Source organism: Centroberyx affinis, unplaced genomic scaffold, assembly GCF_046629955.1.
Source record: "Centroberyx affinis isolate AG114_WGS23_722 - 3 ecotype Tasmania unplaced genomic scaffold, CSIRO-AGI_Caff_v1 ptg001058l_1, whole genome shotgun sequence".
NCBI lineage: Eukaryota > Metazoa > Chordata > Actinopteri > Beryciformes > Berycidae > Centroberyx > Centroberyx affinis.
In genome coordinates this window covers 549351-559015 of record NW_027279609.1, presented here as the reverse complement: position 1 = coordinate 559015, position 9665 = coordinate 549351, and the positions used below count along the sequence as shown (strand labels likewise).

The 9665-nt window shown below is 39.3% G+C and overlaps 2 protein-coding genes across 4 annotated transcripts; both read right to left on the bottom strand.

The window, feature by feature from the left end:
- Positions 1-263: 263 nt before the first annotated feature.
- Positions 264-2616, bottom strand: upp2 (uridine phosphorylase 2). Its single transcript, XM_071523061.1, has 7 exons — positions 2487-2616; positions 2195-2309; positions 1942-2100; positions 1640-1754; positions 1272-1481; positions 941-1087; positions 264-537 (listed from the first exon to the last, which is right to left on the bottom strand). Exons 1-7 carry the CDS (start codon positions 2600-2602, stop codon positions 395-397), a joined length of 1005 nt encoding a protein of 334 aa, XP_071379162.1. The 5' UTR covers positions 2603-2616; the 3' UTR covers positions 264-394.
- Positions 2617-3377: 761 nt separating this feature from the next.
- On the bottom strand, positions 3378-8474 carry LOC139647198 (uncharacterized protein C7orf57-like). Of its 3 annotated transcripts, none has more exons than XM_071523062.1 (8): positions 8400-8474; positions 8119-8165; positions 7722-7874; positions 7516-7612; positions 6215-6323; positions 5609-5691; positions 4119-4216; positions 3378-3755 (listed from the first exon to the last, which is right to left on the bottom strand). In XM_071523062.1, the coding sequence occupies exons 1-8, from the start codon at positions 8408-8410 to the stop codon at positions 3742-3744; spliced, it is 612 nt and encodes a 203-aa protein (XP_071379163.1). In that variant the 5' UTR covers positions 8411-8474; the 3' UTR covers positions 3378-3741. The 3 variants fall into 3 exon arrangements, with proteins under 3 accessions (XP_071379163.1, XP_071379164.1, XP_071379165.1); XM_071523063.1 differs by having other exon boundaries at positions 5609-5688; XM_071523064.1 differs by having other exon boundaries at positions 7722-7856; positions 8400-8458.
- Between the last annotated feature and the right edge of the window lie 1191 nt (positions 8475-9665).

Sequence of the window (9665 nt, the reverse complement as noted above, 5' to 3'; positions counted from 1 at the left end):
TGACAGACAGATGAACAAACTAACTAATGGGTAAAAACAAACTCCTTGGCAGAGGTAAAACTGGAAACCAGATAGCAAAATTATTGTACAGAACACTTTATTTTGAAAATTACATGACTGTGACATGATACCATGTGCAAAGTATTAAATATAAAAAGATACAATACACACACACACATATATATATATATATGTGTATATACATATATATATAAGCAACATATATAATCTTCATCCAAGAAATCACAAATCTTCACAAGGTGTAAAGTAACTCTTTAAATAACTGTCTAATCACATATCAACATGTCAAGTATATACACATATCCACATATTAGTCGAGGCTATATACACTGCATCAGCGGAGGCTTAGGGCAAGGAGTTACGGGTAGGGGTCTCAGACAATGTATCCCAGACGTTTCTTGATAAAGTGGGACACCAGGACCTGAGGTCTCTGCTGGTACTCCACCAGAACATCATGAGGTGTGGTGATCTGGTCTCCCTCGAAGCGGTTCAGCAATGCTACACAGATCACAGCCGCTGGAGGGGGAAAAAAAGACATGTTAGAGGAAATTACCAATCATTTGTTACATACATCGTACAGGCCCGGATCAGGTATTGTTGTTCTTAATCCCTAGGAGTTTATCCTGCTGATGGTGGTGATGTAGCTGACGGAGCAAGGTTAATTGAAAGCATGTGTGCTAAAAGCTTCCTTGTTCCTCACATTGGTGCCACCATGCACATCAAGGATCCAATTTCAGGTCAGTCAGGAAGAAGCCAGACACTTTACTACATTTCTACATTTTCTACAAATCATGTTTTTATTGACCAAGATTTAATAAAAGGATTATTTGTGCAAATTAAACTTTATGTATATTCACAACTAGGCTGCAAGGCCAAAAATGCGCCGTGAATGTACTACATTAAACTACGTAAACAATACCTTTGAGGCCACAGACACGGCACATAGCAGCAAAAACGGTGGACTCCATTTCGATATTCCTCACTCCGGCCTCATGAGCTTTCCTCAGATACTCCTGTTTTTCTTCAGGAGAGAAGGAGCAGAGAGCCCCGTCAAGCCGGCCTTGGCCTATAGAGAAACACAGCACAGGCTTTGTCAGTACATGAGCAATGGAACTGCTGAAGTTCTCACCTGTACGCCACAAGTGGGCAAAGTGATCACTAAGTGAATTTACCAAAGGGATCACAAAGCCTGAACATCAAACATCAAACATCAAAAATCAGCATAGGTGAGGGTATGAGGTGCTGTTTACCTTCATAGAAGTCATGGGTGCACATGGTGTTTCCAATCACTGTTGGCAGGTCTTGGAGCTCAGAGGAGCACTGCAGAAGCTCATTGGCCACTCCCTCGTCCAGCTCAGTACTCCGGGTGATAACCTTACCCAGAACCACCTGTTCAAACCGGGGCCGGAAGGAGTAGTCCACTGCTTTATCTGTGATCACCACTGTCCCCGGAGCCAGACCTGGAGACAACATTTGACATGTAATCTTTGTTTCACAGTCCTGCCTGATATCCAGAATAGAGGAGTACATTCAGTGCAAGCCCATTTTGAACAATTCAGCGCACTCTAAAAGACAAAGCAGGTTCATATCACCTTAAAAAGGGAAGAGAGAAGCTTACCGACTCCACCAGATGTCCCAAGGCGAAAGAGGACCACGTCACGGCAGTGGGCATGGTGTAGCAGCTTGATGAGCTCATGCAGCATGATGGAGATGGAAGGGACACCCATGCCATGCTGAAAAGGAACGAACAAGTGGTTACAGTAAAACTATCACAAAAGGAGCAATATGATTGATCATTACACCAGTATTTTTATATTTTATGTATCTGCCAGTCTTTAGCATATTAGAATTAAAGTCTACTGGGATGGGTGGATGTCACTATTATGTGAAAACAGTTAAAACTTCTTTTGGAATACTTACGCTTATAGAGAGCACTGGTCCCACTTTGTACATAGAGTAGCGATCAGTTCCCTCACAGATATCTCTGATTTCCTCTCGGTCTCCAGGCAGCTGTAGCTCCTGGTGGATGAATTGGGCAAAAGCCTTCATGCGATTTGCGCTTCCACCAACACACACAAACTATGAGGGAGAGAGAGAGATATTAAGTGACACTTTTTTCTATCAGAGCTAATTCCAAAGACTGTTTCTTTTTCTCTGGCCCTATCTCACAAACCTTGATATCTCCAAACATTTCTGGAAGGTTGTGAGTCTTGGTGCTTAAGCTGAAGTGGTAGAGAATATCCTCTTCCATAGTATCCAAGTGGGGATTTTTCACCTGGACCTGTTGCCTAAGAACAATATAGTGGTACATGTTAATACTGTACATCTAAAGAAAACTCAAGTGAACCACAAGCGTATAATATACTCTAGGTGGATTAACAAATATAATAACATTGGACAAAATCTTTTTGCAGCAAGAGAAAACAAGGTAACATAAAACTCTCTTGGCTTGCCAATATACTCACTTGATATACTCATTGTGCTCATTCCCCATGCAGTTCAGCAGAATCGGTGCCATGACTGCAGACGACGATGTGAAATCCAAGTGTAAAAATTCTTCAAAAGTAAGTTGTTCTGCCATGAAACTCCAAACACTTGTTGCGGCTGGTTGAGAATAAGAGTTGTGTCTAGCTGCAGAGCTGATATAGCTGTGACCCCTGACCTTGTCTCTGAGGTGATTGGCCACCAAGAGAGGAGTAGAACCTGTCCTCCGCCTCTTGAAAAACATTCACCGCCCCCAAACAAATGACAGCAGGATTAATCACATGGTAAATGACTGGCCCAGTTCCAATGTCAAGCCCGAGCATATCTTTAAAGAGCAAACCGTGTCTGCAGGAATGAAAACAACCCTTGTGACGTAAACGTCTATTGTGAGTAAATCTTATCCAATATCATGAGCTGCAGTGTGTAATGTCATATCAGCCATTATATTTAGCTGATTTGCCAATGCCACTAAATCTTTGGCTTGTTATGACGGGCTCTTTCACCTGTTACAGCTGTGCCCAAGAACAGTGAGTTTACATCACTGATAGGAACATGTAACTCTAGTATGCAATACATTGGCGTGTGACAACAATGACATGCACATTATATTAACATTTTAGCATCATATCTCGAAACAGTACAAAGTATAACAAGTTAACAGAAATGTTAATCAGTGGACATTTTCCCTGTAAAAAATAACTAAATAAACTTAAGTATATCATAAACTTAAGTATTTATCATTTACTTTGAGAGAAACAGTACACTTTCAATGTAGCCTGTAATTCACATTCAAATTTAAAACTGAGGGCAAATGCAACGTCTAATGGTTCATCAGATTAAAGTGTGAAAGATTGAGAAACACTTTATTTGAATCATAAAACTTTAATATTCTTCTGAAAAATAGCCTTTTACAGAATTACACAAGCGTCCTAAAAGGTATAACTGGAAAAACATTTAGGTTAAGTTGGTATCATGTAATTTCTGTGCAAATGAGGCACCAATAACAGGCACGGCAAATAATAGGTGCCAGCTCCATTCATCGAGACAGTTTTCACACTTGGAGTGTATAATACAGCTGACATGACAAAGAGTACAAAGAGCAACTGAAACAAAGAGAAAAGTTTGATGTGGCTAGGAATTACTGAGTGAAGGAAGCATTGCTGAATTCTGACGAGGATGCAGAGTACTCTGTTGTTGGCCTTTGAGTTTGTACACCCTTGTCCCACTGGCAGTCTTCTAATCTGGTGACACTGATATATGAACACACACAGACACATGCTTCATGAGTAATACATCGATTCACATAATCGCTAGCACAAGATCTTTAACCATGGAGCTCAGGATTTTGGTCTTCTCTCAGCTGTACTGTCAAGAGGTAGATCATCATTATTTCTAAACGGTAGAAGCCTTACTATTTCATACCTCTATTTTTGTGACTATCATTTCATTGTGTAGATCAATACATTTACAGTTTATAAAATCTATACATTGCTCAACAGCTTGACTTCAACATTTTGATAGCACGTTGTGAAAGAAATGTAGGCCTACCAATGAATTACAATGACCTAGAAGATGGTAAGTCAAACTGCAATCAGAAACACCATGTTACTTACCCAACTCATCACTGTTGGCTGTAGGTTTATCGTCTTCAGCGTAGCCAAAGCTCAACAGCTTAGACATGCTGACCGGGGCTGGTTTCTTGTCAAAGTTTCTGTGAGAATACCAAAGACACAAAGTTGGACTGAATGGCACTGACAAAAACTAGGGGAAATTGTTGGGAAGCTTTTAACGAATATCAAACCAGATGGGGCTTTTGTAGTTAGAAATACGGTTATTTCATCATCATCACACATTACTTTTGAGATTAATCACAAAGACTGCGGAAGACATCACCAGACTTTAGTGTTAAGTGTAGATGTCACGGGGAACGTGAATGGCAAGTGAACAAAATATACTGAATTTGGACCGTATCCTATCAACAACTACAAACTGAGACATGCTCTGGCTACTCATTACAAAACTGTTTTTCTTACAAAACAATGAAAGAGAGTCAACAACGTGTTTTTGCACATTTGCCACTTTTCTCTTCATCATATACCTAACCACCAATGCATTGTGGATCTGTTAAACAACCATAGCCTACCTATCATGTTCCGGTGGCATTGTGTCTGTGTCATACTGAGAGGTCATGGACATTTTCCCAAAGGTAAAAAGAACATTTGCACAGTGACAGAGAGCCAAAGCAAACACTCAGGTGGACATCCAACTATGTTTAGAAGCTATAGTTCTGACTGCTGTTTTATTTGACTGTGCAGCTAGCCCATGATCAGTTCTCCTCAGTCATCACAACATGGAGACATATGGTCTACAGTAAATATGACATATTCAAATGTCAAAGACACTACCATAGCATCAAAGATATCTTAGATCTTAGCAGCAAAACACATAACTAACTTCTGTCCAAAGGTTAATGACAGGAACGCCCAACAAAAGTGGAAAAAAACAGACTAGATCTTTTTATCTTTGAGCTTGTTGCAAGGGAGGCCATTTCTGAAAATCATTAAGCCAATGGGCTTTGCAACAAAAAAAGCCACTTAAATACATTGATGTTGACATTTTTATCAGTCATATATCTCAGTTCCCTGTCGTATGCTAGTGACTATATAGTATACTAGTATTGACGGAAAACTCTAACCCTAATAATTTGCCCTGAGCCTTGTAAATCACAACATTGTTCATGGTCGCTATTGTAAACAAGACTTAGAGGCTGTTTAGTTAACTACAGGTAAAATAAATTACAATCTATAGCTAACAAAACTACACCTGAACAACTTATATTGAGTATAACAGGTTACTAAATATCTAATATAATTAACTGCTTTGTGTTAATGTGTTCCTTTTCCCTTATCCAGTCTCTTATGATCATATCAATCTCAAAATTGATTGATATGGCCTTATGTGTCGGATCATTGGCTTGTAGACCTAGGTCTAGCTTATCAAAATTCTGACTCAGAGTTGCAAAAGGGGATATTTAGAGATGCCATCCACCTATACTGAGGATAATAAAGAACAACAGTGCCATCTTGTGACAGCAGGAACTTACACCCTCTTGAATTTGCTGGTCTCATGATATTGGGTGGATAACGACAGTTTCTCCATCTGGCTGTCAGGATCATTGTTCTGCTGCTGAACACAAAACAGAGACACATTGTGTGGTGTTTCTGGTCTGAATACAAATAAGGGAAAATCTGATATATCTTAAGCTACATATGTCTGGTAAATTTGTCTATTTTTTCCAGCTAATTTAGCATGTAACCAACCATTGTTTGGAAGTACATTTTAAAAATGTATTTAGTTAGTAAAGTGGTGAAAGTGGCTGGTGAATTTAGGAATGTATCATCCACTGTGGGTAAAAAAGTGTATTTCCAACCTGAATATGATCCATTATCCTTTCATTTTGACAATCCTTAACAAAACAAGCCCTGACCCTAACCACAAAGTAGACACATCTGAACAAGTCAACAGCTAAATTAATTATAGCATAGATAACCTAACACTATAGTACTAATCACTAACAAACAACAATTTTCCTCCTGTGTTTTCCTAAAACACAGGGTCATTACACAGAATAAAGCAATACAAGAAGTGCTAGCTGCTAGCTCATGTGGCTAAGTGACTTTCAAAGTGACAGCGGTATTTCTCTGTTTACCTTCTCCTTGCCATTGCTGCTATCACCCCTCTCCCAAGCTGACTTGTCGTCAGTCCCAAAGGGGGCTTCTAGCAGTGGAAAGGCTCCAGGGATTTTCTTCTCATTTAGGCTGATGGGAAAAAAACAATACATGGATATGAGATGTATCTTTCTCTTTATGATAGCTTGAATAGATAATGAAGTCAGTAATTCAGGTTTTTCCTTTATTACCTCCGCTAAGGAGGTTATGTTTTCGGTGCTGTTCGTTTGTTTGTCTGTTAGCAGGATTATGGAAAAACTACTGGCCCGATTTTCATGAACTTCGTGGACGGGTGTAGCATGGGCCAAGGAAGAACCCATTAAATTTTGGAGTGGATCCGGATCCGACTCACGAACAAGCAATAATAGCACAAACCTTGGCGGAGGTCTACACTCTCCGAGTGCCCTTCTAATTATAGTTATTTTATTATAGTATAGAGTGTTAATATGTTCAATTCGTTTGTTCATTCTATTTTACAGCACTTTGCAAGTTTGTTACAAGTGCTACATAATAATAGTTACAAGTATATTAGTATTATGATTATTATTATCATTAATGTGGTGGTTGGTATTGTTGTTGCTGCTATTATTAGCATTGTTGTTATTAGGAATAGTAGCAGTAATGGGCCCTAGTAGTAGTAGTAGTAGTAGTAGTAGTGGCAGTAGTAGTAGTTGTAGTAGTAGTAGTAGTAGTAGTCGCAGCAGCAGCAGCAGCAGTAACAGTAGTAGTAGCAGTAGTAGTAGTATCAGTAGCAGTGGTAGTAGCAGCAGCAGTAACAGTAGTAGAAGCGGTAGTAGTAGTAGTAGCAGCAGTAGTAGTAGTAGTAGTAGCAGTAGCAGTAGCAGTAGTAGTAGCAGCAGCAGCCGCAGTAACAGTAGTAGAAGCAGTAGTAGTAGCAGTAGCAGTAGTAGTATTAGTCGCAGCAGCAGCAGCAGCAGTAACAGTAGTAGAAGCAGTAGTAGTAGCAGCAGTAGTAGTATCAGTAGCAGTAGTAGCAGCAGCAGCAGTAACAGTAGTAGAAGCAGTAGTAGTAGCAGTAGCAGTAGTAGTAGTAGTATTAGTCGCAGCAGCAGCAGTAACAGTAGTAGTAACAGTAGTATCAGTAGCAGTAGCAGCAGCAGTAACAGTAGTAGAAGCAGTAGTAGTAGTAGCAGTAGCAGTAGTAGTAGTAGTAGTATCAGTAGCAGTAGAGGTGGAAGTAGTACACACACTGTGACCAGTAATGGTACAGCCTAATAAACAATTATTCTGTAGAATAATATGATAAATGGTACAGCTATACCTTGGTGTACCAGTGTCTGCTGTTGCAGGGCAGAACCAGTTTGGAGGCTTGTATGAGCTAGGTTTAGAAGTAATTGCTTCCTCATGCCACAAAAGGTCTGTTGGACAATCATGTAAAAAGAACATAAAACAAAATGTAGGTAAACTGTATTGATCAACAAGTGGGGCATAATGTTCATGTAGTTAAGGTAACAGGATGGCACTAACCCTTCTGCCCTCCTTGTTTTGCAAGTTTGACATAGTCCGAATCGGTCTCCAGGACTCCAACCCTCCGCCCATGGGCCTTCTCTTCAGGAGCACTGCCGTCACCCAGGGACAGTCCAGGGATCTGGGAGGTCTGGCCTGTGACGCCATGAAATCCTGTTTTTAAACCAGTAATGATAGAAAATACACACACATACACACACCGTGATAGAAAGACAGAAATACAGATAGAGACAGAGATGGAGAGAGAGCGAGAGAGAGATTCAATTTTTAATTCTTGCTTCGTATGAGCTAGCTAAGCCTGTAACATTTTACAGGAGCAGCATCAGTCCCACCAAGGTCCATATACAATATGAGCTAACTACAGTAGTAGTGGTGATGAGGCCTTGGTTGTACTTGCCAGGTTTTGTCGGTTGAAGATCGTTACTCATGTTTATTGTTGCATTTCTATTGGAAATGGAAAAAACCCAGCATATTGTCAACTTCTCCGACGTTAACGTTAGCATCAACTAACGTTAGCATTAACATGAACGTATCCCAACATACAATGTTAGCTTGCTGCCGTCAATTTGGCTAGCTAACTTAGCGAAGTACAGTTCAAAGTGGCGTCGCTTCTAAATAAAAACTAAAATGCAACAATCACAAAAAGTTGTTATTTCACCTCGTAACGTAAGTACTTACCCTGAGAACATTTTGGAAGACGAGCATGAACGTGCAAAGTATGGAGCACTTGCAGTGTTTTGGAGCTTGTGACCGCGTTACCATAGAAACAATTTCGATGATCCGTCATGTGGTGCACATAGAACTAGAGCTAGTAGAGCGAGTTATTCAAGGTGAGTTAACTCTAAACTATAACTATAACTATAAATTGTAGGACCTTTTAGCCGCTCCAACAATGTCAACCCCCTCAAATAAACATCAAATCATGTCTTATATAGGATTAGAAGTATACAAAATATGGAATATCTTTGCACACTGGGGAGGTGAGGGCCCCCAAAATTTTAGAGGCTGGGGGTCCACCCTAATATGGACGGTTTAGCCAAATCATGGCTTTGCTTTGGCATTGTAACATACACTGAAAGGAACCAACACTTAATTCCGTGACAACATTATCAAATATGCCATGCGACAAATTGCACCAACAAAATGACCATGAATGTGAAGGCGAATTTCAGTATCTGTTCCATTTTATTTTGTCAGTTTGAAGCTTCTGGCACTTTAATCTTATAGACACATTCTAGTAAAGTATTGGAGAAACAAGGATTGTTATGGATTGAGATACACACTCTTAAAAGATGGATCTTCAGAAGTTCTTTGTGGGAAAAGTGCTTTATAGAGCCATTACTGTTTGAAATTAGGCTAACTGATCACTTTAACTGCAAATTGGCTCTTTACTGCTATATGAAAAGTTCCTCAGTGATTTTATTACAGATAAATCACAAGTGGTTCTTTATGGTAGTGTAATCGGCTCATGATTGCTTCTTTATGTATGACTCACAGTAATCTCCATAGGTATTTTGACATTGACATATTGCTTAATGTTTTGGCTCTACGTTCTTATTTAAAATGACACAATGACTGAGAGTATGTAATTTCACATAAGAATAAAGTGCCTATTATATTATATTTTCAGCCATACTGAATGAACAGTCAAAGCACTATAGCCACATTTATATTCAATAAAATAGTAATTCTTCAAATGCTTTCGGAAATTATTAATGTGCAGTAGCTTAGAAATGTCTGCACATGACAGGAAAATAAAATTTAAAAACAAAAGGTAAAATTACGAGCCTCTATCCTTGATTTATTATACATAGAAATTCCACATGGGCTAGGCTAATATGTTTGTAAGCGCATTATTAAGTAATTAGATCCATTTTTCAGTACACTGACCATGTTTATTATTAAACACTGATCATCTTTATTGCCTGTGTGAAATATGCCTTA

Coding starts and splice junctions, on each gene's coding strand:
- upp2 (XM_071523061.1), bottom strand. CDS start 2,602: ATGGCAGAACAACTTACTTTTGAAGAATTTTTACACTTGGATTTCACA. Junction 1,755..1,941: donor GACCAGTGCTCTCTATAAGC/GTAAGTATTCCA, acceptor GTTCCTTTTCAG/CATGGCATGGGTGTCCCTTC. Junction 1,482..1,639: donor TGGGACATCTGGTGGAGTCG/GTAAGCTTCTCT, acceptor TGTTGTCTCCAG/GTCTGGCTCCGGGGACAGTG.
- LOC139647198 (XM_071523062.1), bottom strand. Junction 7,613..7,721: donor AAAACAAGGAGGGCAGAAGG/GTTAGTGCCATC, acceptor ATTGTCCAACAG/ACCTTTTGTGGCATGAGGAA. Junction 4,217..5,608: donor ACCAGCAAATTCAAGAGGGT/GTAAGTTCCTGC, acceptor GTATTCTCACAG/AAACTTTGACAAGAAACCAG.